The sequence below is a fragment of the Ogataea angusta genome (assembly GCF_019207475.1).
Source record: "Ogataea angusta isolate 61-244 chromosome Unknown 61-244_NODE_7_length_650817_cov_90.064852, whole genome shotgun sequence".
In the NCBI taxonomy this organism is placed as follows: domain Eukaryota; kingdom Fungi; phylum Ascomycota; class Pichiomycetes; order Pichiales; family Pichiaceae; genus Ogataea; species Ogataea angusta.
In genome coordinates, this window is record NW_025065221.1 from 625,415 (window position 1) to 650,817 (window position 25,403).

The window sequence follows — 25,403 nt, forward strand, 5'->3', positions numbered from 1 at the left end:
TCGTCTGATGGAAAGATCTCCCTCCAATTACACGCACCTCATTGCCGGGTTCACGGGCGGCCTCACGTCGGCCGTATGCTTGCAGCCGCTGGACCTACTGAAGACGCGGATCCAGCAGGACAAAACCTCCTTCAGAAACGTCGTTGCCCAGATCCGCTCGCCGCTCGAGCTCTGGCGCGGCACGCTGCCCAGCGCGCTGCGAACGTCCATCGGCTCCGCCCTCTACCTCACCTCCCTGAACGCCGTGCGCACCAGCCTCGTCAAACTGCAGCCCCAGACAGACACCCTGCCCTCGTCGTCGAAATTGCCCAAACTCTCGTCGTCGCTCGACCTGGCCGCCGGCGCAGTCACCCGCGGCCTTGTCGGCCTGCTCACAATGCCCATCACCATCCTAAAAGTACGCTTCGAGTCCAGTCTGTACCAGTACGCTTCTCTGTCCGACGCCACGAAACAGATCCTGAAAAACGAGGGCCTCGCGGGCTTTTTCCGCGGCTACGGCGCCACTTGTCTGCGTGACTGCCCCTACGCCGGGCTGTATGTGCTATTCTACCAAAAATGCAAGGGCTGGGCACCGCTGCTCATCTCCGACACAGATGCCTCTCCCACACACCTCTACACCACCTCAAAGTCGACGGCCATCAACTCGTGTTCTGCTCTGGTGGCTGCGTGCATGGCCACCGCGCTCACGTCGCCGTTCGACACGATCAAGACCAACATGCAGCTCAGCCCGCACACGTGCCCGACGTTCTGGCAGACCTGCCGCGTTCTGGTAGCCAGCCACTGGACGCGTCTGTTTGACGGTATCTCGCTCCGGATCGGCAGGAAAGCCTTCAGCGCGGCGATTGCGTGGGCCATCTACGAGGAGATCATCAAGTTCGAGCCCCGCCGCTGACCTGTATATATTCTGGACCATTCTATCCTTGCGTAACACTACTGTCACGTCTACCGGAGCAATGCAGGGAGTGCCTATGATATCGAGCGCTGCGACACCGGGTTTGTGCTGATTCTTGAGCCGTAGGAGACAGACAATGCCACCGTTCTAAACTTGATTTTACGAGTTGCGCGTCTTGACGCGTCCATGCAATGAAGCCGATCTTCGAGCGCTGCTCCTCAGTCATCATCACCTCTAAAAATGTATCCGATAATGCTGCACTTCGAGACCATTCTCCAGTAGTCGTATAACGTGACTCTGGATAGAAAATCGTTTCTGCTGATAGTAGTCACCAAAGACTCAGATCATGTGGCCAACTCGTGGCAGTTTGAAGCCGGAAATGACCTCAGCTTGGTACGGCACATTGCTATCAATATCACTCCGGACGGAATGGTGGTCTTCTTCCCGTCGTATCTGTAGATAGGAAGCATTATTCGCAAAGGCATACCATTAGATTTCTGGACGAGGTCCGGAAGTACAACTAATACTGGTAGAGACTTCCGGTGCCCAGGAACCGTCGCTGGCGCTCGAAACGTATCGAAAGGCCTGTTCGAGCGAGAGAGGCGCGGTGCTTCTTTATGATGCGCGTGGAAAATCGACTGAAGGTACTGATTTCGACCACATTATGGCCGCACAGTGCTCATGATTGGTACTCCATCCAGTACACAGGAAGAAGAATCTTGAAAGCCAGTCTGGATTTTCTCAGAGACCACTACCAGGTCAGGGCGAACGATTTTCTGTCTTTCGTCACGATGTGGCATGCCGCTCAGTGTCTCGGACGAGTTTTTCGAGGAAACGACGATTAAGGTGCAATGGCCTTGGCTGAAGGAAGATTCGCGGAAAAGAAGTTGCAGCTGCCAAAATGGATAGCAATGGAAAGGAGTCCCTACAGACACCGGCTCAGCCAGTAGAGCTGAGGGACTAGGAACGGGCATCAGTTTCTGGACCTGGATCAGTTGAAAAAAACAAAAACAGAGCGAGCATTTTTTAGTGACCAGTATCAAGATCCCGGGTTAGATAGGAAATAGATAATATCTAAAGATTATTTTCGCACCCTATTTTTTTATCATGTCCGGTTCCGTCCCTGGAAGGCCGCCAAAGCTACTTTCCAACGCCTGCTCGTTTTGCAAAAGACGAAAGAGAAAATGCGACGGAGCACAACCATGTGCAACATGTGTCAAGTATAACAACACTGATGGCTGCGAATACAGCTCCGATAACGATCGACGCAAGAAAAAGTACGACTCGACTCATATCGACTATCTGGAGGTCAAGGCCGACCTTTTGGAGCTGCATGCTGCTAATTTAATCAAGAGAACTGAGTCCCTGAAGGACTTTGATCTTAGTTCGATCCTCCCGCAACCGCCGCAGTTGACTCAGAATAACGACTTTGCTCAGCTGGGACATATGGGAGAAAAGTACACCAACATCAACGCGCTGGAAGAAATAGTGTCCACCGCATGGAAAGTGAGACAGCAGGGAGACAAAACGGAGTTCTATGGGCCGCTCTCGGGACGGCAGGGGGTGGTTGAGGACGGAGACGAGAAGTTTATGAATCCGGAAACTGAGCTGCTGGATATAAATTTTTGCTCACCCCAGTTCAGAGAGCACCTTTTTAACGTGTTTGAGGAGAACTTTGGCAAGTTCTTCTATGTCTCTCAGCTCACATTGGGCGTGGTGCGATCCTGGCCGTATCCGTGTGCTGAACCGGACCACCAATTGCTGGTGTGCTCGATTTTTGCTTATGCCTCGGCTTACGTCAGACCCTCCATCACCCATGCATTTCTGGAAAGCGCTGAAAGTGCGGCAATCACTGCGTGCAAAGAGGCTTTGAACGAAAACACTTTACAGGGACTGCTTATACTGTCATGTTTTGAGCTTGGGATGGCCCATGATTCTAATTCCTGGCTGTTTGATGCCATGTGTGCTTCTCAGGCTCAATACATTGGTCTCCATGCTGCTGAGAGGCCCCTGAAATCGGGCATTCCAACAAGTGTTGTGTCCACGTCGCCGCTTAAAAGCGCTCTCTTTTGGTCAATCATTCTGCAGGACAGATTCATCACCACTGTGCTGGGTCGCGGCTGTAGAATTCAATACTTCAGAATCATGACTCCATTTTACGGCCCGAAAAACTCGCCGGAGAACTTTGACCTCTATATCAGCGAGCTGACATTCTCTTTCCACTCCAGGCTGTGGTATCTTCATGACCGCTCCACTCAACAGATCTACTCTTTCCGTGCCGACTACCTGCACAATTCCCATCGACAAATGCTGCTTGAGCAGGGTTTTTCTAACCTCCGTGCGCTTTATGAATCATTTCCTGATGCAATAATGCTGAAGCCCGACACAACAGACAAACGGATTCTTCTTTTGCACCTGTCGTACTATGTTGTGCTCCTGCTGTTGCACAGGTCCTACCTTATACAAAACCCCCAAACGATCATCGAGCTGATGATCAGGCTATGCACATCAGCATCCAAAGTTACGGAAAGGTATTCAGAGCTTCACGGCTTTAACAATGCTCCATACTTTGTTGGCTATCTTTTATTCCAATGTGCCATGTTTGACTTGTTTATTCTAGCCAACAAGGACGAATCGTTCCAAGCAGCGGCGAACTCTCGCTTTGTAAAATTCGTGACCGCGTTGAGCGAATACGCAGATGTCTGGACCCGGGGAATCAAGGATATCAAAGTTTTGGACAGTCTTGCTAAACAGTGGAATGCAAGTGTTCCCATTCTTGATGAGCTGAGACAAGGAAGCCAGCCGCCCCCTGAGACTGTAATTGCCCAGAACGACGTCTACCAAAACTACCTGAAAGCAGAAATGGATAGAGACTTTGCAACGGACGCGCCTGTTCTTGACATCTACAATATACCCACGTTTCTTGATAGTTTTGATTTCGATTTTGCATAGGTCAGAAGTACACTACATACTGTTTATCCAAGTTGCGCGCTTTGCACCAGTTTTCGACCACACCGTTCATTCCCGGCGGTCCACATACCAGTAGCATATACTCCCCCGTGTTTTTTCCCTGGACGTAGTTGTCCAGAATGTTGAACGTTAGCCTGCCTGTCAACCCGTTCCAGCTTTCCGGCAGATTCTGCAAATCCGACAACGAGTAGTCAACTTTGAATTGTTCCGGGTGTCTTTTCTGAAGGTTGTCAAGCTCTTCTCGAAGCAGGATGTCGTCGGCTTTTTTGTTACCGAAAAATAATTGCACGCATGTTCTATCGGAAGGATCGCTGAAAATAGCCTGCAAGACCTGATAAGTTGGGGTGATGCCCGATCCTCCCGAAATCATTACGAAATGCGTCATCTGGTAAGGCTTGTTGTTGAAAATGCACTTCCCGCACTTGACATACTCAAATTCGCCGACAGGTCCTTTCACCTCGATTTGGTTCCCCACCTGCAGGTTTTCGATAAGATTTGTCATAATTCCGCCGTTGGGGTATTCCTTATTTGGAAAGTAAATCTTTATCAGTATTTCCAGACGACCTCGCAGAGTATTGTTTGATTTAGGGGTGTATGCTCTCATCACATACTTGCCAGATAAATCTTTAAGCCTCAGAAACAAGTGTTTACCCGTTGGGAGACCAATAAGCTGTTCTGGATGCTCAAGGTCGAATTTGAATATTCTCGAGTCGGAAGAGATGATCTCTTTTTCCGCAAGTGTTATCTTGTGCCATTTTCGCGGATCGAGCAAAACGTCTCGCTTGACATTTTCCGCGACAGACTCTACTTTGGTAACAGAGCTGACATCTTCAAGTCTTCCTAAGTGCATGGGAGGAAGCAACTTCTTGGCATAAGATGAGTGAATAGCAATAAAGTCGTCGGTGGCATCTTCGCCGCTCACCATCAAGATCGATTGTGCTCCTCCCGGATGGTCTTCCAGATACGAGCTGCCATCGAAAACGTGACCCTTTACAGCAAACCAGGGCTCTGTCTCGCTGTCCTTGTGTGCCTCAAACTCTGAGTATCTGATAATGACATCCATTTTGTCTGGGTTGCACATCATTTCGATATCCTCATCAACACGCGGCTTTCTTTCTGTCTGCTTGACCGTGTCGTCCACTTCGCCCCAATTACTGTCCAGAATATCTCCACCCTCTGCCTTGACCCTGTCCATCCAGCCGCCAGGCTTGTTGGCCACCACCGGATGCTCAAATCGAAGATTGTCACCCTCACGGATAATAGCAACCCTATACCACCAATTGTTCAGCATAGACGTTACGTTCCAGTACATTGTGCGCGGCTGGACCACCATACGCTCGTCCATTCCACGGACGAGAATATCTTTTGACGCCGCTAGTTCAGAAATAGGAACCTTGAGCTTCCAGAAGCACCAGCACAAGCAGCTCATTCTGTCACAAACGTTCACAAGTCCGCCAAACAACCTGAAATATCCAGCCTCCCTATATCTGTCTTCTGGATAGTCAATCTCGGTCAGTTTCCAGGTCTTCCCCTTGTCGAGACTGATCTCAATTCGGCCTATTCTGATTCCACCTCCATTGTAGCCAAAACCTGCAATTTCGTACTCGTCTTCCGAAATCTTGATAACCTGCTGGTTTTCAGGCTTGCAAGTGATTGTTTGCAAGTTCAGGTCGTAAATGGCATATCGCTCGTCTTTCCACCACCTGTCATCACTTTTGGCCATTTCTGGAGTCACCATTGTTGGCAGAACACGATTATCGAAATAGTGGTACCAGTTCTCAGAAGGTCGGTCGCTCACCACTAATTTTCTTAGCCATTTGACTGATCGTCCACCAATGACACCAGGGATCACTACTCGGAGCGGCTTTCCATGGTCAGGATGCAGCCACTCGCCGTTCTGTTTGTATGCCATCATAATGCATCGTTCAGGGTCCATAGCCCAGTTTAAGCGAACACAGGTACCGTATGCACCGTTTGCTGGGTTGTCTGCACCTTCCATCCATATGTATCTGGCTCTTTTCAAGGGTCTGGCCTTGCCAATCACATCTCCAAGCATGCAACCTGTCCAAAGAGAGGTGGATGTTCCAGCTGCTCCCCAGTTGAAACCGGTCCCCTTTTTTACCATGTTCTGCTCCTTTCTCCTGTTTCCAGCACAGACCATAGTCACGGGAGTTGTATAGATATCAAACTGTTCCATTATTTCCGACAATTTGATTTTGTATGGAGTCTCGACCATGCCTTCAATTGAAACTTCCCAATCTAAAATACTTTCATCAGGAACGTAAGGAACAGGACCATGGTTCCTGACAAAATGAAGACTCACTGGGGTGAGAAACCCAGAGTTGTAGAGCTTTCCCAGTGGCGGCTCAGAGTTGAATGGGTGCGAACCAGTAAGTCTAAGAAGGTCGGGATCTCTAGCGACGAAATTATCTTTGGTCTTCAGATCTGCAGGAAGCACCTCGGTTAAAGGAGAGTCCTGTCTGACCGGAAATGGCAGATCCGTGATCTTCTTGATCTTCTTGATCTCTAGACCGTAAGTTACCTCAGTGACAACAGAGTCCATCACAATGCAGAGCTTCAGAGAGTTTACGATACATGGTTTTTAGTAGCTACTATATTAATTTTCGTGCAGATAAGACGGAGAATAAAATTAAACAAGCGGAAATAATATTAAAATTTCGTCCATCTGGAAGAGAGCGTTTCTAGAATTGGGACATTGATTCCGTGGCTTTGCGAAAACTCATAAAGCATTTCCAGCTGCTGTGCGCCCCTTTTCCATCGTTGTCCAGAAATGTCCAAGGCGGTGACACAGGTTTCCAGGTTGAGTAGATGTTCTGGACGTAGCTTCTCGGAGTACAGCACAAGATGTATCATTGCCGCCAAATAGCAAATGAAGCCAAAATGATAGGACGTCCGTTCAATGGCGCCCGTTTCAAGCAAAATTCGAGTCAGTCTGCTTATTTCTGTGGCCGAGGCAACGCATTTGTTGCTGCTTGAGGGGTCGTCGATGAATAATCTGTATAGCAGCACCACACATGCTTCGTAGTTGAGCTGGAATAGTATTATGTGGTAGCTTCTGGAGTGTTCTTCAGCTCTGAACGGCAAAGGCAATGAATTCGTCAAAGCCTGGAACGCAAGCTCTGCGGTTTTAAGCAGTTTCCCTCGTTCCTGTGTATCACCCAGATCACCTTGTATAGAACAGATTTGGTCAGTGAACCTGTCCATGATGTACCACACACGAGTCGTGTAGCAAAAACAGAGCTCCTCCAGATAGCTGGGATCGCGCGGCGAGAGTTGCACCTCATAGACAGGAGAGATAATTCGCTTGAAGTGAATGCAAGAAGGCACTCCAATCCTTGACGTGATAATTCTATCCTGTGTACAGATAGACCACAGAAGCGCTGATTGGAACGGAGTGGTTCGTGGTGCAAACTTGGCCGCCGAGGAATGCTCGTCGTACGATATATGGAGCCCCATATGCTGCGTCAGAGAGCATGCCATAGAAATGTATAGATAAGACATCGAGTCATTACCCATGCCCATTTCGTAGCATGAGAGAAGCAGAAGGCCCTGGAGCAGGTATTCGTCCAAGTTGAATTTAGACGCATATAGTGCAATTTGCGCAGCCTGGTTTATCAGTAATTTGCTGAGTTTGGACGCAAGTGGATTTTTGGAATATAAGCAAGCTACCCCATACACTGCGAGCATAAGCAGCTGATGGGACGGAACAGTGTCGGCCGAAAAGTCCCATATCTCGATGGTGGGTATCGTGAGGCTGATAGCGTAGACGACCTCAGAACAGTGCCTCTGGAATAGCGAAAGCAGTTCTGTTTTGAATATCGGATCAATATAGTACACGTTAAATCCTGAAACTCCAGCCAAGGGCGCAAGATCCTCATATTGCAACTCAGGCTCCGAGGAGTTGTCAAGATGCAAGTCATCCATCTCGTTAAGAAGGGTGGCCAGTTTTGCTTCCTCATCTACCCGCTTAAAAAGCCAGCTTTCAGACCCTTCGCTGTGCTCGCCCAGATGTAGCTGCGGATCATGTTTGGAAAGAAATTCCTGAAGGACCTGTATTTTTTTCTCAAGATATTGGGTATAGTCTGTATGGTACTTTCGTCTTCGTTTGTCGCTGTCAACCTGATAGATGCATTCCCGCTTTCTTTTGATGCAGTTCAAACATGAAGGAGTTTTGCCGTCGCAGTCCTTCCGTCGCAATACTTTACATGAAGTGCAGATCCTCAGGGTCTGTGAGCTCATTAAATTTTAAACTTTTTTTTTTATCTTTTATCTATAAAAAATTACCAATCGAAGGATACTGGTTTGTCGACCAAATTTCTCGCAGGTGTTATCTTGCGGGCTTTTTTAGCTTCTGTCTCCTGACTTGTCACCTTCCATTTTGAAGTTCCCAAAATTTCATCCAGCTCCGTTGTTGGCGGAAGTTTGGCATATACCTTGCCATTCTCCTCCTTGACCTCAAACGTCGCGATAGATAAGGTTTCATCGTTTTTGCAGGCCCCCGACTTGAGATAAAAGTTCCGTTTATGCATTGGACACGATATGTAGCAATTTTTGTCACCATCCTCCGACAGAAGTCCCTGGTTTAGTACAAACGCACGTTTATGTCCGCACATGTTCTGAGAGCAATATAGCTCGTTTTCGTTCGTTCTGAATAGAGAAATTTGAGTGTCTCCAACCAAGACTGTTGCCGAGGACCCTGCCTCTGCTAGAGGCAAATCAGAGCTCTGACAGACTTCCTGCCAGCTCACAGAAGACCACTTGATTTTATTGAACTTCTGGTCGACCGCTTTTTCGGGCCACATAGCCGGTCGTGGTTGGCCTCTTTCATTGACTATCTCCACAGTATCCTGGTTCTCTGGTGTGTTCACAAATTGCCTGAAGATTGGATTGTCTTTCTCTTCAGAAACAGCTTTGGCCCACTCGTCGTAGTAACCGGCCACAAGCTGGCGCATCTGGGCTTCCAAATCTTTGCAAATCCCCAACTTATCATGTATGATGACGTCCTTCAGGTATTCGATTCCACCGTCAAGGCTTTCTAGCCATCGAGCTGTCCGCTGTAGTCTATCTGCTGTGGTAATATAAAACATCAGGTATCTGTCCAGAATAGGGATCACCTCGTCGGGACGAACATTGGTAGCAAGGAGCTGCGCGTGTGCCGGTTTCATTCCACCGTTTCCGCCAACATATATATTGAATCCATCCTTCACGGCACATAGACCGAAGTCCTTTGAGTGGAACTCGGCGCAGTCTCTAACACACCCTGACACGCCTCCTTTCATCTTATGAGGTGAACGTATGCCTTTGTACCGTTCTTCCAGCCTGACAGCCAAACCAACAGAGTCTCCTATTCCGTATCTGCACCATGTTGATCCAACGCAGGACTTGACATTTCTCAGACTCTTGCCGTAAGCCTGTCCGCTCTCAAAGCCAGCTTCGTTGAGGTCCTTCCAAATCTTTGGCAGGTCGCTCTTCTTGACGCCGAACAAATCTAGTCGTTGTGCTCCTGTGATTTTGGTGTAAACTCCATACTTTTTAGCAATCTGGCCAATTGAGACAAGCTTTTCTGGAGTGACCTCGCCGGCCGACATTCGAGGAACAACCGAAAAAGTGCCGTTTCTCTGTATGTTACCAAGATACCGGTCATTTGTATCCTGCAGACCATGAACTTCCTTTTTCAAAAGGTGGCGGTTGTATAACGTCGAGAGAATGGAGCCAATAGTTGGTTTGCAAATTTCGCATCCCGCCGAGCTAGGATCGCTTCCCAGCTCTTCCATGACTCTTCTGAAAGACCGGAAATTTTTGACCATAATAAGTGAGAACAAGTCTGCTCTTGAATAGTCGAAATGGACACATAGGTTGTTGGACACCTTACCGCCCAGTCTTTTCAATTCTGTCTCAAATATGACTTTCACCGTAGGCTCGCAACCTCCACAAGCTGTTCCCGCTTTAGTGCACTTTTTCAGGTCTCCAAGACTGCTGCAACCATTCTTCACGGCTTCCACAAGTTTTCCCTTTGTGATGTTGTGACAGGAGCATATTTGGGTATCGTCTGAGAGTATATCCATGTCATCGTCCCCAGCTTTTCCAATCAGCAGCTCGGAAGGAGACTTGGGTAACGGTTTCCTTATCATCGCAGAAAACTTGGTGTAATTGCTTGTGTCACCAACCAGAATTCCTCCAAGCATATACTTGCCGTCCTTCGTGAAAAGCAACTTTGTGTACGTTCCGTCTATTGGATCCTCAAATACAAGGCCACGAACTTCTTTTTCGTATCCGCGAGGGATCCATTTGGGCCCATTTCTGTCTGCAAAAAAATCGCCAAAAGATGCAACGTCAACGCCCATCAGCTTCAGCCTGGTGCCCATGTTAGGCTCAGAAAACTCTTTTGGCTGGTGCAGCTTTCCCTGGGTGAGGTTGAAGGCCAGTATATCAGCCATTTCATATCCGGGAGCAATTAGCCCAAAGGTCATATCATTCCAAGAAGCGCACTCTCCAATAGCATATATACTCTCATCCGAAGTCTGTAACATATTATCCACTTTGAATCCGCCTCTTGAGCCCACATCTAGACCGCAGCTCTTAAGCTCATCCCTTGGATTGATACCAATAGTGTAGCAAAGAAGGGAGCATTCTTCAATCTCCGCGTTATCGTACTTCACTCCTGTCAGATTCTGGTCTGCGTCAAAGATCAGCTCTGAAACAGTTGTTCCAGTTCGACAAGTAATCCCTAGCTCTTTCACTTTGCTGGTAAGTAGGGAACCGCCTTTTTGGTCCATCTGCTGGGAAAGAAGCCAATGAGATCTATGGACGATGGTGATATCCACAAAGGATTCCATATCGTAGAGAGCTTTGGCTGCTTCTAGTCCAAGAAGTCCACCACCAACGACAATGGCTCTCTTTTTCTTTGAACCCTGGCAAAAGTCAATCATTGAATAAAGATCCTCGATGGTTCTGTAGACAAAGCACCCCATTTCACGGTAGCTTTTTTTGGTAGGGGGTGGTAGCAGATCGGTAGGAAGGATGGCTGTGGAGCCCGTGCAAAGGACAAGCACATCGTAAGACGTCTTGTTTCCCTTGTTTGTGGTGATTATTCTGGCTGACCGATCAATGTCGACTACTTTCTCATCAATGGCATAGTCCCATTTCTCGCCACGTAGCTGGTAAAACTCCTCTGGCGAAAGCAGGAGATTTTTGAACTCACGGTGCTGGAAATACTCAGTGAGGCCAACGCGATTATAAGCAAGATATGGCTCTTCTCCATAAACAACTATACTGTACTCGTCTAGTTTTGAGTCGTTCAGTAGCAACTTTTCGAGAAATGATAGGCCAACCATGCCTAGGCCCACAATGACAAGCTTCTTCTTACTGGCCGGAGGACTGATGTCCTCAGGCAGGGGAGGAACAGCGCAAGCCATCAAAGTCTACAAAATCTAGATGACTTTTGCAACCGCTTTTATTTGTCAAGGTAGACAGCACCTTTAATTACCATATAATTTCCGTCCATACAATTAATCTCCGCTTAGCAGATTTCTTTATCGCACAATGCATCCTAAAATTCTTATCAATAAAAAAACTCACATTGCATTGCATAAGTTATAAAAGAGTAACCGAGATTTCAATCAAATTTCCACCTTCCTAGGCCTCTCTTCTCTGATTGGAATGAGCACACAGGCTGCATTCACGACAGTGCAAACAATTCCGATAATCCAAAAAGCCTTGAAATAGTTGTTCACGCCATTTGCTATAGTGTACCTGAACACTAAACTAAACACAATGCCTCCAAGATTACCCATTGCTCCCGTGACTCCGCTCACAATACCACTATGGTGTCTATTCACGACCGGAACACAAGCGTAGTTTGCACCGTTGCCCATCTCAAACCAGAGGCACAAGAACGAAACGGAGACTATGAGTCCCGCAATGGACAATTCCGGAACCAATCCAATCCAGATCAAAAACACTCCCTGCATCAAGCCAGTAAATATCATCCAAAACTTTTTGGCCTTTGTAGTTTTAAATCTCTGGTATAGGAAGTCGGAAATTATGCCTCCAGCAGGTCTTGTCACCACATTAAGGAGCCCAAGCATCGAGCCCCACGCTCCAGCCTTGGAAGTGCTCCACTCTGGCATCTTCTGACCAAATAGGTTCGAGATAATAGACTCCACTGCCAGCTCAGTACCAAACGAGCACATGTAGCAAAGTCCGACCAGCATCGTGCGTGGGGAAATACAAATCTTGACCACGTCTTTGATAGTTGGGTCTTCGATAATTTCGTCCTCATTTATAATGTCTGCAACCTCAAAGATTTCTTTGTCCTGGTTTGGCTCAACCACAACCTCATCAATTGCGTTAACAGGCTCAACACAGACAGAAGTGAGCTCTCCCTCCTTGGAGAAATTTCTGGTGACGGAGACAGACTTCACGAGCGTGTTATCCATGTTTATTCCAAGGATGTCTCCACGGAGAGACCATTTGCCCCTTGGACAATCGCTGCCAAAAACAAAAATCAAAATTGCCGTCATCATCAGAATCAAGAAGGGTCCGATCACAAAAGAGTAGCTCCACGAATGGTGTAAAGAGTAACCTCTCTTTTCAAGTGCGTTTGAAATGGCAGGCATGACAAAAAATGCCACACCCCCTCCAGCATTTCCCCAGCCGGCGGAGACAGCGTTTGCTGTTCCTATGATATTGTTATCGAAAAACACCGCGCAAAATTGGGAGCAGCAAATAAACGAGGAGCCGAGGAAGCTAATAAAGAAACGGATGGCATGTAAACCCGCAACATTGGTAACCAAAGGAACAAAGGCAGTTGGAATTGCTCCCGCCAGCAGAACGCCTACCAAAGTAATCCGTGGGCCGTACTTGTCGTTGAGGGGCCCCAAAACGAATCTCCCCAGAAGGGTTCCAGTCAATCCACAAATGTTGTTGTTAGATATATCCACTGCGGTGAGCTTTAGGTCCTTTTTCAGCATGCCATGAAGCAGAGGCGGAAAGGCAAACCAGGAAAGAAAGCACACAAAGAAGCCAAACCACGCAAAAAAGAAGTTTCTTCCATAGACGTTCCATACGTTGAAAATTGGTACTGAGGTGGCTTTCAGGTTTCTTGGATTCACTGCAGGTGGTTCCCATAAGCTAGAGAGTCGCATCGCTTAAAATTCTGTTCGTATGGGAGCATTTCTACGTTGTGGTAACACTGTTATATATGTACGCTATTGCACTAAAAAAATCTTATCAACTTTTCCGTTGTTATCATAATAGCAGGGTAGCAAAAAGTATGCAAAGAAATCTCCGTCGAGGATATTTGAAGAAAATACTTCTATTTCCGTAATTGGAATCTTGGCTTTTGAGCAGAATATTCTCCGATGAGCAAGCTATTAGGCCAAACGTCTTTTTAGCGAACACGTACCAAATGTAACTGCGCCCGTTTCTGTGCCGCTCCCAAGTGAACTGTGCTACGAAAATTTATGCTACACTTCAATAATTGATGACTCCCTTGCAATGATTTCGAGATATAATGTCCATGACATGCCAGAACAAACAAAGAACGTCTATTTGGTCGATATCGTGCTCAAGGTCTTACATAGAGTCCTCAAGGGTCTAGAAAAATAATTTCCTCTCGAATTCGGCTCATCCGTAATTTCGACGGACTTTTTGGACATTTCAGGATATTACTCCTCGTATGCCTTAGCGACAGCAGGACGTGTAAGGACCTTTTTCTGCCATTTGGCAATATTCGGGAATTGCTCCCAGCTTTCAAGGCGAAGTCTCTCCTTGCGTCTTTCGTCAACAAACGCAATCCATGCAATATCTGCAATTGAGTATCCCGAGTCGAGTATGTATCCGCTCTTGGGGGATGCTAGCTTGTCATCCAAAAGTCCCAAGTAGTGTCTAGCGTTATTGATTGCCTTTGTCTTTTGCGACTCGTCTTCAGCATGGAACAGCGAGGCAACCGCCGATGACAAGCCATTCTGCAAGGAAACCCACGCCAGAGTGTCGTATTTCGACTCGAGGTATTTGCCTGAGCCGTAAACCTCAGCCAAATACTGCAGAATTGCGGCAGACTCGATCACAATGGTTTCACCGTCCTTCAGAACAGGAACTTTACGGTCGGGATGGAGAAGTACGTACTCAGGCGAAGTACGAACAGTGTCCCTTGGAACAGCTTCGCCCTTCCAATTAAGCTCAAGCTCATTGAGGAGAATTGCAATCTTGCGCGCGTTGGCACCGTATCCTTCAGCGTAAGGAAGATGATAAAGAGTAAGCATAACTTTTTTTGAGCTATGGCAGCCACACAAATATCGAAGCTGAAAAACCGGCCATGCGATTTTGTCTGCGGCGCCAGGTCGCGTGCTTGAAAGAGCCACACTCGGAAAATTGACAGGGTTGCTGGTTGCGAGACTAGACCTGTACTCCTATCATTGAGCATCTCGAGAAGGTTCCCTTACAGTCTCAAGATCCGAAGAGCGGAACATTGCTTGTTTCGGCTGGAATCTCGGCCAGACCTCAGACCTACAGAATAAAACACACGAGGCCTGCAAACTAAAATGCTTTTGTGGGGATTGGCTGCAACAAGAATCCAGGCTGCTAAAAGGGATTCAGGAATCACCTACTTACTAGAGAGCCTGGCCTAGACAACCTTTTGCATTGCATCCTTTCGAGCACCTAGAGCAAAGGTTCGTATGCTACCAGGTTGATGCCGCTGAAATGGTTGCACTGCCTCTAAAAGAGAGCCTCTTGCGGACTTTCTTTACCGTTGTGAGCTTGTCGTACGCTGTGAAGAAAACACCGAAAAGGTTATGCTAACCTGGCAACGATGTGCGTCATAGCTTATTTAATTTCTACCACAAATTGCTAGCAAAAAAAGATATCCGCCTGGTTCAAACTCTCGAATCCCACTGTGCTGCCCTCCTGCTAGTATCAGTCCCGAGCGCAACGAGACAATGAGAGTTGCATAGATAGGGCGAGAAACTTACGAAAAGAAGATATTGTCGTTGCTCCCTTCACATTCCTGAAGTGTAATGGACAGATATTATAGAAAGATTCGTCGAAAATACGATGTCGCTCTCTACGAGCGTGGATGTTTTGTTATTTGCTATCTGATTGATGATACCACCTGCACATATTGGAGAGAGGAGATCACGGAATAAATCAAACGAAATCCAGCTAAAAGGAGTCCATATCCAGAGGTTTCCAGTAGCTGGTAGGTATATATACTGTTCTAGAGCCCATGTGGAGGCAGAAATCATATACGGATGATACAGCTCCTGGAGGCCGCAGGAGCCTACACAGGGACTATAACCCAGGCGCGCCATTCGACATAGATTTGCAGATTACTTATGCCATAGGTGTAGGATTTGGAAGACAATACCTTATTTTAGAGTATGAACCTACGCATCATCGAAAGATGGAAAACAATAAGCACAGGCACGTTTATCGTGAAATTCTAAACCTTGGTGGAAAAACTAACCAACCTCATCGGTAGACCACAAGGAACACAGACCTGCATCGGGACATGAGGGTTCACTACGGTGTGTTTCGCGCATTTCAAGACTGGCTCGATTTGTTCGACGCAGAAGCTGGAGAATGAACTAACAGGTCTATCCCAACCTGAAGCCTGCACCAACATACATGTTCCTAAGATTGTTCTTTGTTTAAGATAGTGAGTTTGAACTCAGCTCAAGCGACTGCCCAGGCGCATACCTCACTCGGTTTATTTCTGGCACATAACTAGGATCTACTCTTGCTTTGCTTGAAAAGTGCTGGGATTCCCCAATGTCAGACCAAAAAATCTAGTTTTTTGGCACACAGATCTGTTTCATGATAAGAAGCAGGACCATCCCTCTTCGCCACGTTAACCATCCAGGACAAAACCTCAAACCTCGTGGCATTGCTCTTGATGAGAATCGCATACTTGGAGGCAGGCCGTGAAGTAGCCCGACTGGGCCATGCTTTGAAGTGATTATAAAGCTCCATTTCTCGCAATAGTGCTTCGTCACAAGCGCGAAGCCAAGAAACTGTACGCTGATGCTCAGTGCAAGCTTGGTGATAGAATGTATTCAAAACGGTATGACTTGATAGTTCTCGGGTTTGTATACGCTCGAAGAGCTAGCTAGCAGACAGCTTTGTGATGTTGAGCTTCCTGTTGCTCAGTATTGGCTTTGGAATATCCAACATAATACTTCCATCACTATGAACGATGACGCCAAGTTTATAGTCACTAGTGATTGCCACTGTCATAGTCAAGCTCAAATAACTTTGTTACTGAATTTTAGTCCTCCTTGCCCCGCGGGCAACTATAAACTGGAAAAGCGACATGGCTTAGTTTTTAAGAGCATGATTTTTCTCAACTGCTCTTGCCATTGATAGTGTTTTCGAGCTATTCGATTTTTGGTGACAAAAACAATTCTTAAAACGGTACGGTACATTTGTGATAGCAAATGATGCCCTGCCAAAACAATCAGATCGAACAAGAATTTTCGTTGTAGGAATTAAGCAGTTAGGTATTTGTAGTCCGGTTAGATACTCTCCCCCTAAAGCTTTGATAATCAACTATCCACCGTTTCTAATAATACTCAAACTGGATGGATCATATGATTCATTTGTCAAGACACTGAATAGATCACAAGGGTACCTCCTACTCTTGCATTTTATATACACCCCTTATTCTCAGCTCGAAAAAAGTAACTTTATGCAGCCCTTCCAATCTCATAGACAAAAAGAAACAGCCAGCACGCATCAGGTCCAACTGGCTGACTCAAGTTTGGTTGGTTATTTACGTACTATAAACGTGACCCAACGTTCACTTAAGAATGGAAAGTACTTTCAAAGTACATTTTCTTGAAGATATACCAAGTCTGAATTTTAATAATCAGCAAATTTTGAAAAAGCATGCTGGGAAAATTGATGAAATCCCAACACGTCTTCAAATGATCAAGATAGCCACCACCTTAGAGATCACCAGTCACTCCACATATTCGACAACGTCTTTAGTTTCAAATGAGAGCTTTCTTTCAGGGTCGTAGTCAGCATCACCTTGAACTGGCATTGTCTTGGCCACGCGAACAGTGTCGAACAATGTTTGAGACTGAATGAATATATCGTCAATCTCCTCCAGACTTCTGTCTCTTGTTTCTGGGAAAAACAAAATCAAGCAAACAAGCAGTACAAAAGCGACAGATCCATAGACAAAGTAATATCTATAGCCAATGTTGTTGAATGCTGTTGGAGAAGCTTCTGCCACTAAGAAATTGAAAAGCCAGTTGCATGCAGTGCTGATGGCAGTAATCTGGGCGCGAGACTCGAGGGGTGCAATTTCAGCTGCATACATGAAAACCACAAGGAGAAGACCGACAGGGAAGGCATACATTGCCACAAAGTAAAAGGCTACCATAGCCTTTGCTGTAGCTGGATTTTCGAGGTCTGAGGCAAGCCCCCCGAGAATAAATTGACAAACTCCCATAATTGCTGCGGCGTGAATCATTGCATACCGCCGACCAAATATATCAATCAAGAAGATGGCAGCAAATGCACACATCGCTTGCCAGATCTGAAGACACCCCGAAAAGATACGAGCTTCCACAGAGCTGTAGCCGAGCTGCTGCTCAAAAATGCTCGTGGAGTAAAAGGTGACAATATTAATTCCCGTCATCTGAGCTCCAATGTTGAGACCAATGGCCATAAGACTACGCCTCAGATGTTTGTTTTTGGTTCTTGAGAAAGGAGAAGCTTTGATAGCTGCTGGGTCTTCCAACAGAGACTGCTGGATCAGCGAGATCTCTCCTTGAACTTGGTCGCTTTCAACAGGTTTATCTTCCAGCCGAGCAAACACCTCTGCCGCTTCACCTGTACGCCCAACTTTCACCAGCCAGCGGGGAGACTCGGGAAGAAAGAGAATCAGCGAAATACAGATAATAGGGAAGAGCATCTGTAGTGCAATTGGAAATCTCCAATTGACGGAGCTGTCTTTGACGAAATAAAACCCAAAGTCGACCCAGGTGGCCAGTGCCACGCCAAAAATTGCGAGTGATCCGCAAAGAAGCACTAGCTTACCTCTCAAACGTGCTGGAGCGCATTCCGAGATGTATGTCGGCACCGTGGCTGTGATACCTCCGACTCCCACTCCAGTAATCACTCGTGCGATGATAAGCTGCGTTATACGATAAGAAGTGGTCTGGATAATAACTCCAATAATCGTGACGGTACAAACAGTCATAGTGAATCGGCGACGACCAAGCTTGTCACCAAAAAAGTAAGAGGCAACACACCCAAGCACACACCCTAGCTCGTAAATAGCAACGACCGTTCCCTCAATCACAGTGGCGTGCTCTTTGTTCACTCCGGATCTACTGGTATTGAGCGTTGGGAACTGTTTCTCAAATGTCTCCATTGTCAAGAGACCATTCATAATGGCCTGGTCGTATCCTTGCAAAATCCAAGCCGACGCGCCAGCCAAAGCAATGGCTAACGACAGCTTCTTACCTCTCAAATTCTGCAAAAACATAGTTGACCAATGAGGCAGACAGGAGACACTTATATACATTTCATTTTCGGGCCTGACGCGGGGTTAGTGCGAACATGCATAAGCCAAGAAAACTATAGCTAAAAATCAATGGCCCGCAAGTTGCCAAGCCTTCGCGAAATCTATTAATGCGGAGAAAAGATGTTTAGTGGACAATGTTTCTCATTTGTGTTCCTGGAAACCTGTGTCCACCAGAGAGCTTTGATGCTTTGCCAGTAGACAAGTATGTGTTTGAGTGGATGCGACAGGATCCGGTTCCTTCTTTGGAAGAAACTGCTCTTGAACTGCTGAAAATAGCTATGCTACATGATAACGTAGTACTAGTGGGCCACTCGACAGGAGGACTTATTTGTATGCAAGCAGCACTCCTTGACTCATCTGGAGCCATTAAAGCCATGGTGCTTGTGAATACAGGTGCAAACACTAATGGTCATAAGGATATCAAAAGACACGTGAAAGAGCTCAGCAGTCAGCCTATCACTGATGTCTTTATAGATCAATATATTGCCGCAAGAGTGCACAGTATGGACTCCATCAACATGGACATCTTGGCTGCCTTTAGAAAGTACTATGAGTCACTTAGCGAGCCCAATGTACGAGCTGCGAAAATGCTTCAATGTCAGGTAGATGCGGATCTGGTACCCGAATTGAACAAAATCAATATTCCTACTCTCATTATTCATGGTGTTCTTGATAGGGTGCGTCCAGTGCAATTTGCACAGGAGATACGGAGCCGCATTCCAAATTCAAAGCTAAGGATTTTTAATTGTGGTCACTGTCCCAACATAGAGATGCAAGGAGAATTTGCCAAAGAAGTGTTAAAATTTGTTTTTGAGTTGGGTGACGGAAAGGTGATGTAAAGAAGTAGAGTAAGCACAACTACAGTGGATATTCAAGAGAAGCCAGAAACCTAGACTAAAGAGTGCAGAGGGAGGGCTACAGAATGACCAATGAGATTTGTGATGAAGCAGCATTCCTTATCACGGAGATTTATAATGCTGAAATTAAACTAATCTAACTGGCCAAGAAAACAGAAAGTGGGGTAGTCGCTAATCAGAACTAGAGCGGCTGACGTAATCAGCAGATGCAGCTTATCTAAGTCTAATAAAAATTTCAAAAACTTTAGTTAGTTTCAGCTAATCCCCTCATGATCTCAACTGTTCCGTTGGCTTTTGGTTGAAACCGATATTTGTCGACGGTTAAAACTGACTTTTCCTTACTACCACTGCCGTATCCTCCTCCTCCAGGGGTCATGATAATAATTCTATCCCCAGGAACCACGGAAATGGAACTTTTTCCTCCGAGATTGATAATGCTACCATTAACTCTCCTCACGATTGTCTTTCCCCGTTTTCCTGGGGATCCCCCCGCAAGCCCATAGGGCGCAAAGACTCTCCGTTCAGAAAGAATACATGCGACCAACGGAGATGTTGCTTCGATTTCACGCACTGCTCCGTTTCCACCTTTAAATTTTCCTGTACCTCCACTGTCTTCACGGATACCAAACCTTCTCAAAATAACCGGATATCTCTGCTCATAACTCTCCGCATCTGTGATCTTGGTATTTGTCATATTTGTTTGTACTGCATCGACTCCGTGCCAGCCGGGTCCTGCACCACTTCCATTGCACACTGTCTCATAATAGCCAAATCCGTCAGGCCCGTCAACTCCAATAGTGAAGTTTGACATGTCACCACCACAGGCAGCTGCATACTCAAATGCCCTGAATATCACGTCAACAATACGCTGTGATGTCAGTCCGTTTCCAGCGCATACCGCAACCTCTTCGTCAGGTCGTAAAAGAGTTCCTTGAGGAACATTTATGCTGATAGGAGCAAGACATCCTTGGTTAAGAGGTATATCGCCTTCGACCATACAGCGCAAAGCAAATATAATCGATGACTGTGTGACAGCTATCGGAGCGTTCCAATTACCATTCACCTGTGAGCCTGTTCCGGTAAAATCAAAAATAGCAGACCCACTTTCAGTATCGATATCAATCGTAAGGCGGATGACAGTGCCATCGTCCATTTTGTCCTTCGCTTCTAAGTGTGATGTATCATACCTTTTACTGATATCTTTCAGCAAGTTTCTGATGGCCAGCTCCGAGGCGGATTGCATTTCGTTCATGTAAAGATGAACAACGTCCATCCCATATTCATTCATGAGAACTTTAATTAGTGAAACACCTTTTGCATTCGCGGCAATCTGTGCCTTGATGTCACATATGTTGTCGCTGAGGGTTCTAGTCCCATGATTGCCTGGCATTCTAGAGGGCTGATCGTATAAATACTCTCGTATTGTTTGCTCGTCAAATACTCCGTCTCTGATCACCTTGACTGCCTTGAGAATGGCACCCTCTTGCCAAAGTTGGGTTGAATTAGGTGGCATTGATCCAGGCAGAATTCCGCCAATGTCGGCGTGGTGGCCTCTTGACGCCGTCCAAAATATAATACGACTTCCGTCTTCGTCAAAGACCGGTGTGATCAAGGTAATATCGGGCAAGTGCGTGCCACCAGCTATTGGGGAATTGGAAATAATAACGTCCCCAGGATGAATATTGTTGCCCCAATGATCAATCTGCCATTTGACGGCGTAGGCCATGGAACCAATCATTGCAGGAACATGGGGAGCATTGGCCACTAACCCACCACTAGCAGAAAACACAGAGCATGTAAAATCCAAACGCTCTTTGATATTTGTGCTGATACTAGAACGCTGCAATGATCTTCCCATTTGCTCTGCAATGCTCATGAACCGGTGATTAAAAACAGACAACTCGATTGGATCCACTTTCAATTTAGTCGACTGAGTTCCGAGCCTTGGTACATCTATCAGGATGGAAGTTGTAAGAATTTTTGCCGTTGCATTTGGGATAATGACCAAAGTCTGTATATCGTTGACAATGAAAGCCGGCCCAGGTATCAAGTCACCTCGCTGTAAATCTTCTAAGACATAGACAGGACAATCAACGAATTCTGAGTCGAAGTAGCTTTCTTGAACCCTTATAGCTTTTGATCGTGGCTTTTTGAAATGCGTAGTCTTTTCCTCCTCCAAAGGAGATGTAAGTTTGCCAGCAATTCCGCTGGCCGTGGATCTTACCCGAAGACTCTCAACAACAACTTCACGATCAGAGTTGAGACCAAACTCTTTCAAGTGCTGCTTCTCAAACTCGGAAATGACATCATTCACGCGATTCCACTCAATCATTAATGCAGTATTGCTGCCTTTGTATTTCAAATTCAGATACAATTTTGATTCAATAGTCTTATCGTACTCACCAAGTTCAGTCTCACTTTCTTTTTGGAGTGCCAAAAGATTGTAAAATATGGTAGAGCTAGTCTCCTCCGTGAAAACATCTGAGCTAGGCAATTGCTTTTCAACCACACTATCGGCCACCGATATTCCATAGGCCGATAGCAAGGAAGAATGCTTGTGTATGCAGACTTTCGTAATACCTAGACTCTGGGCAATATGGCAAGCATGTTGACCTCCAGCCCCGCCAAACGAGCATAAAACGTGGTCTGAAGCTTTATGTCCTTTTGACTCGGTCAGTTGCTTAATGGGCCTTGACATTGATACATTCGCAACCTTTAGAAATCCCTCCGCGACATCAAATACGGTAAAACTCTTGCCTGTACTGTCATTGATCTCTTTGGTCAGCTTTTCAAATTTCTTCAGCGGACTAGTATAATCCAAAGGCTCATCTTCATTGGGACCAAAAGCATTGGGAAAGAACTCTTTGATGAGTCTTCCCGTAATAAGATTAGCATCTGTCACTGTCAGTGGCCCATTTTTTCTGTAGCAGGCTGGTCCAGGATGGGAAGAAGCTGAATTTGGCCCTACAGTGAATAAACCGTTTTTCCATTCTAGTATGGATCCACCACCCGCTGCCACCGTGTTGATGTCTAATTGAGGTGTCCTGATTGATACCCCTGCAGTGACAGTCTCAAAAACATGCTCCAGCTTACCATCGTATCTTGAGACATCTGTGGATGTCCCGCCCATATCAAAGCCAATCAACGGGGTTTCAGAGTTGAATGTGCTTTTGCTATAGCCAATAACACCCCCAGCAGGACCAGAGAGTAGGGAACGCAATCCATTGATTTTTTCAAAGCTGATCAGACCTCCATCGGATTGCATAATCTGACATTTGACCCGATCAAAAGTACCAGGAACAAAGCCACACATAAAAGTCCTGACGTAATCTTTCATTACCGGAGTGACGTATGCGTCGGCAACCGACGACTGTGTCCGGCTTACAAATCCAGATAGAGCCGAGACCTGAGAAGATAGCACGATGTTCTTGAAACCAAGGCTCTCTGCAATTTTTGCAGCTTCCTGCTCATGCTTGGGATACAAATATGAATGCAAAAAAGAAAATGCAACAGACTCATAGCCTTTCGCTTTGGCTTCCTGGAGCTTCCGAATTGTTGTTTCAACATTCAGTGGCTCAATGATTCTCAGAGGCTTGCCTGTAAGACTCTCAATTTTTCCAAACTTTTGAAGAAAATCCAAGTTCGCAGCCTTGTACTCGGAAGAGCTTTCAACGGTCACTCTTTCATCCACTTCCCAGATATCGGAAGCCAAAATGTCGTGTTTATTGATCTTGAAATCAAACATATATGGGCGGCTTTGATCCCCAATATGCAACACATCGCGGAAGCCTCGTGTAACAAATAATGCCGCGTTGCTTCCCTTTCGTTCAAGAAGAGCATTGGTGCTAACAGTTGTGCCGAGTCGAATTTCCGAGACATCGTAAAGATCAAGTAGCTCCCCACGGGAAATCTTGGTCCCTCTGTGCATCTCAAGAACACGCCGGATAGCCTCGACCGGTGCGTCATCATAACTCTTTGGGTCCACAGATAATACCTTCAGGATTATTTCACTGTCCTCAGTCGAGGTAGCAATACAATCGGTAAATGTCCCTCCACGATCTAATGTTAGATGAAGGATAAGATAACTTACCAATGGATATCTTTAGCATGTTACCTCTGGAGGTTCCGGATGAAGTTCTGATATATGATGTTCATGCGTGCGGCTTTGAATGGTGGATCATTTTTTACGCAGGCGGTGGTTGCATCCCGATGATTTTCAACTCTTATCAATGGTAAGAAAATGCGACTATATGATAAGAAAGCAAATGTCTCAAAAGTTGAAGATGGCAGAATACGCTCAATTGGAACCATATCAGTTCAGACAGCTTTGTCGAGACGCAAAACATACCTCCCACACGTCTGGTGCCTGTGAAAAATATGCCCAGGCCAATCTTATAGTGCTCCCAAAAGAGTACGCAAACGATTTCATTAACCTGTGCCTTCGTAACCCAGTACCATGCCCACTGCTATGCCAAACCCCAGTTGGTGACCCTTTTACAGTAGACGACTCAAGGTATCTCCAGAAAGGTTTTGACCTGAGAACTGATTTTCCCTCGTACAACATTTACGAAAATGGGGAGCTGAGACTAACCAAAACAGATGTCATGGATGAATGGTCTAGTAACCATATAGGGTTCCTAATTGGCTGCTCACATTCCTTTGAACATGAACTTTGTGAGAATGGACTAATTCCTAGGCATCTAACACTTGGACGAGGAGTGCCTGTTTACAAGACCACCAAAAACCTTGATCCGGCAGGTGTATTCATTAATTGCACGTATGTTGTCAGTATGCGTCCCTACAAACCAGAAGATGTGCCAAAAGTTCGTAAGATTACTTCAAGATTTAGAAAAACACATGGAGAGCCAATTGACTGGGGTTACGATGGAGCAGAGAGACTAGGAATTCCTGACTTGAAACGCCCAGATTTCGGTGGGCAACCTGTCATTCATGACAATGAGATTCCTGTGTTCTGGGGATGTGGGGTGACACCTCAGCTGGTAGTGATGCAGCAAAAGGAGAAAATCAGGGGCCCTGTTATCTCTCATACTACGGGTGCGATGTTGACGTTGGACATTACCAGCGAGCACATAAAACGTTTAGGATGATATCCGTTAAGACCGTAACCAAAAGTAAAAGTGTCACGTTAGGAAGCGCGCGTTATTTGATCGGTCTAGCGATTTTCGTATCTTATCATCGGAAAACAGGCTCCACTTCTGCATATCTGACAAGAAACTGGACACTCAATCCGATTCTCAATGTAAGGAGCGTGCAGTAACTATGCAAAAGCGCATGATTGCCATGGCATTTCCTATTGGGGAACAATACACGTTCCCTGTCAGATAAGAAAATCTTATCGACTCGGGATATAAAACGCTCGCTAAATATCTGAGATTACTATGCTTGAGTCAGAGGATCCCGTGAAGGGGGCTGGGGTTGTGGTTGAGGTCGCGCCTTCGGTCTCCACAGAATGCCCATTTCCCTCGGCTCACAAGCGGTTGGTCCGCCGCATGGACTGGAGGATCATGCCCATCCTGTCTGCAATGTACTTTCTCTCCGCTCTGGACAGATCCAATATTGGCAACGCGAAAGTCGCCGGTATGAACACGGATATTGGGATCTCTGATGCACAGTACTCGACAGCGGTGTCGATAGTGTATGCAACCTACTTGCCATTCATGCTTCCGGGAGTGTTGCTGATGATGCGGTGCTTCAACGACAAGAAGCGAGAGTATCTTGGATGCATGGTTGCGCTATGGTCATTGGTGTCTACTTTTACAATGTTTGCCAGTGGATACGGATCACTACTAGCGTGTCGGCTGCTGCTTGGGCTTTTTGAGGCGTCCTTCTTCACGTCAATCTCCCTCATCATCTCAGACTTTTACTTCCAGTCCGAGCTTTCGCAACGTGTGTCGTACCTATTTGCTGCATCTGCATTTTCCAGCGCCTTTGGGGGGCTCATAGGTACTGGAATCACAAAGATCAGCTCTGGCTTGGCTCCGTGGAGATACATCTACCTGATCGAGGGGCTCCTGTCTTTTGCAGGGAGTTTTTGGATGATGTTTGGAATGCCAAACACTCCGGAGGAAGTTGCACACGGAGAGGAAGAGATGAGGGTGCTTGA

The 25,403-nt window shown here is 46.3% G+C and overlaps 13 protein-coding genes across 13 annotated transcripts; 5 read left to right on the forward strand and 8 right to left on the reverse strand.

Annotated features, from left to right (window-relative positions):
• Positions 1-94: 94 nt before the first annotated feature.
• Positions 95-913, reverse strand: KL928_003827 (uncharacterized protein; the record flags this gene model as incomplete). Its single annotated transcript, XM_043204457.1, has 2 exons — positions 95-315; positions 634-913. 2 exons carry the CDS (start codon positions 911-913, stop codon positions 95-97), a joined length of 501 nt encoding a protein of 166 aa, XP_043059269.1.
• A 1,086-nt stretch (positions 914-1,999) lies between these two features.
• On the forward strand, positions 2,000-3,844 carry KL928_003828 (uncharacterized protein; the record flags this gene model as incomplete). Its single annotated transcript, XM_043204458.1, has 1 exon — positions 2,000-3,844. The coding sequence occupies one exon, from the start codon at positions 2,000-2,002 to the stop codon at positions 3,842-3,844; it is 1,845 nt and encodes a 614-aa protein (XP_043059270.1).
• Position 3,845: 1 nt separating this feature from the next.
• KL928_003829 (uncharacterized protein) lies at positions 3,846-6,425 on the reverse strand (the record flags this gene model as incomplete). Its single annotated transcript, XM_043204459.1, has 1 exon — positions 3,846-6,425. The coding sequence occupies one exon, from the start codon at positions 6,423-6,425 to the stop codon at positions 3,846-3,848; it is 2,580 nt and encodes an 859-aa protein (XP_043059271.1).
• Positions 6,426-6,532: 107 nt separating this feature from the next.
• KL928_003830 (uncharacterized protein) lies at positions 6,533-8,122 on the reverse strand (the record flags this gene model as incomplete). Its single annotated transcript, XM_043204461.1, has 1 exon — positions 6,533-8,122. One exon carries the CDS (start codon positions 8,120-8,122, stop codon positions 6,533-6,535), a length of 1,590 nt encoding a protein of 529 aa, XP_043059272.1.
• Positions 8,123-8,163: 41 nt separating this feature from the next.
• Positions 8,164-11,298, reverse strand: KL928_003831 (uncharacterized protein; the record flags this gene model as incomplete). The annotated part of the gene is made up of 1 exon (XM_043204462.1): positions 8,164-11,298. The coding sequence occupies one exon, from the start codon at positions 11,296-11,298 to the stop codon at positions 8,164-8,166; it is 3,135 nt and encodes a 1,044-aa protein (XP_043059273.1).
• A 204-nt stretch (positions 11,299-11,502) lies between these two features.
• On the reverse strand, positions 11,503-12,855 carry KL928_003832 (uncharacterized protein; the record flags this gene model as incomplete). Its single annotated transcript, XM_043204463.1, has 1 exon — positions 11,503-12,855. One exon carries the CDS (start codon positions 12,853-12,855, stop codon positions 11,503-11,505), a length of 1,353 nt encoding a protein of 450 aa, XP_043059274.1.
• A 696-nt stretch (positions 12,856-13,551) lies between these two features.
• Positions 13,552-14,148, reverse strand: KL928_003833 (uncharacterized protein; the record flags this gene model as incomplete). Its single annotated transcript, XM_043204464.1, has 1 exon — positions 13,552-14,148. The coding sequence occupies one exon, from the start codon at positions 14,146-14,148 to the stop codon at positions 13,552-13,554; it is 597 nt and encodes a 198-aa protein (XP_043059275.1).
• A 962-nt stretch (positions 14,149-15,110) lies between these two features.
• Positions 15,111-15,996, forward strand: KL928_003834 (uncharacterized protein; the record flags this gene model as incomplete). Its single annotated transcript, XM_043204465.1, has 2 exons — positions 15,111-15,262; positions 15,840-15,996. 2 exons carry the CDS (start codon positions 15,111-15,113, stop codon positions 15,994-15,996), a joined length of 309 nt encoding a protein of 102 aa, XP_043059276.1.
• An 848-nt stretch (positions 15,997-16,844) lies between these two features.
• On the reverse strand, positions 16,845-18,383 carry KL928_003835 (uncharacterized protein; the record flags this gene model as incomplete). The annotated part of the gene is made up of 1 exon (XM_043204466.1): positions 16,845-18,383. One exon carries the CDS (start codon positions 18,381-18,383, stop codon positions 16,845-16,847), a length of 1,539 nt encoding a protein of 512 aa, XP_043059277.1.
• A 173-nt stretch (positions 18,384-18,556) lies between these two features.
• Positions 18,557-19,261, forward strand: KL928_003836 (uncharacterized protein; the record flags this gene model as incomplete). The annotated part of the gene is made up of 1 exon (XM_043204467.1): positions 18,557-19,261. The coding sequence occupies one exon, from the start codon at positions 18,557-18,559 to the stop codon at positions 19,259-19,261; it is 705 nt and encodes a 234-aa protein (XP_043059278.1).
• Positions 19,262-19,523: 262 nt separating this feature from the next.
• On the reverse strand, positions 19,524-23,207 carry KL928_003837 (uncharacterized protein; the record flags this gene model as incomplete). Its single annotated transcript, XM_043204468.1, has 1 exon — positions 19,524-23,207. The coding sequence occupies one exon, from the start codon at positions 23,205-23,207 to the stop codon at positions 19,524-19,526; it is 3,684 nt and encodes a 1,227-aa protein (XP_043059279.1).
• A 337-nt stretch (positions 23,208-23,544) lies between these two features.
• Positions 23,545-24,387, forward strand: KL928_003838 (uncharacterized protein; the record flags this gene model as incomplete). Its single annotated transcript, XM_043204469.1, has 1 exon — positions 23,545-24,387. The coding sequence occupies one exon, from the start codon at positions 23,545-23,547 to the stop codon at positions 24,385-24,387; it is 843 nt and encodes a 280-aa protein (XP_043059280.1).
• A 291-nt stretch (positions 24,388-24,678) lies between these two features.
• KL928_003839 (uncharacterized protein) lies at positions 24,679-25,403 on the forward strand (the record flags this gene model as incomplete). Its single annotated transcript, XM_043204470.1, has 1 exon — positions 24,679-25,403. A coding segment is annotated over one exon (725 nt), but the record flags the coding sequence as incomplete, so codon positions are not given.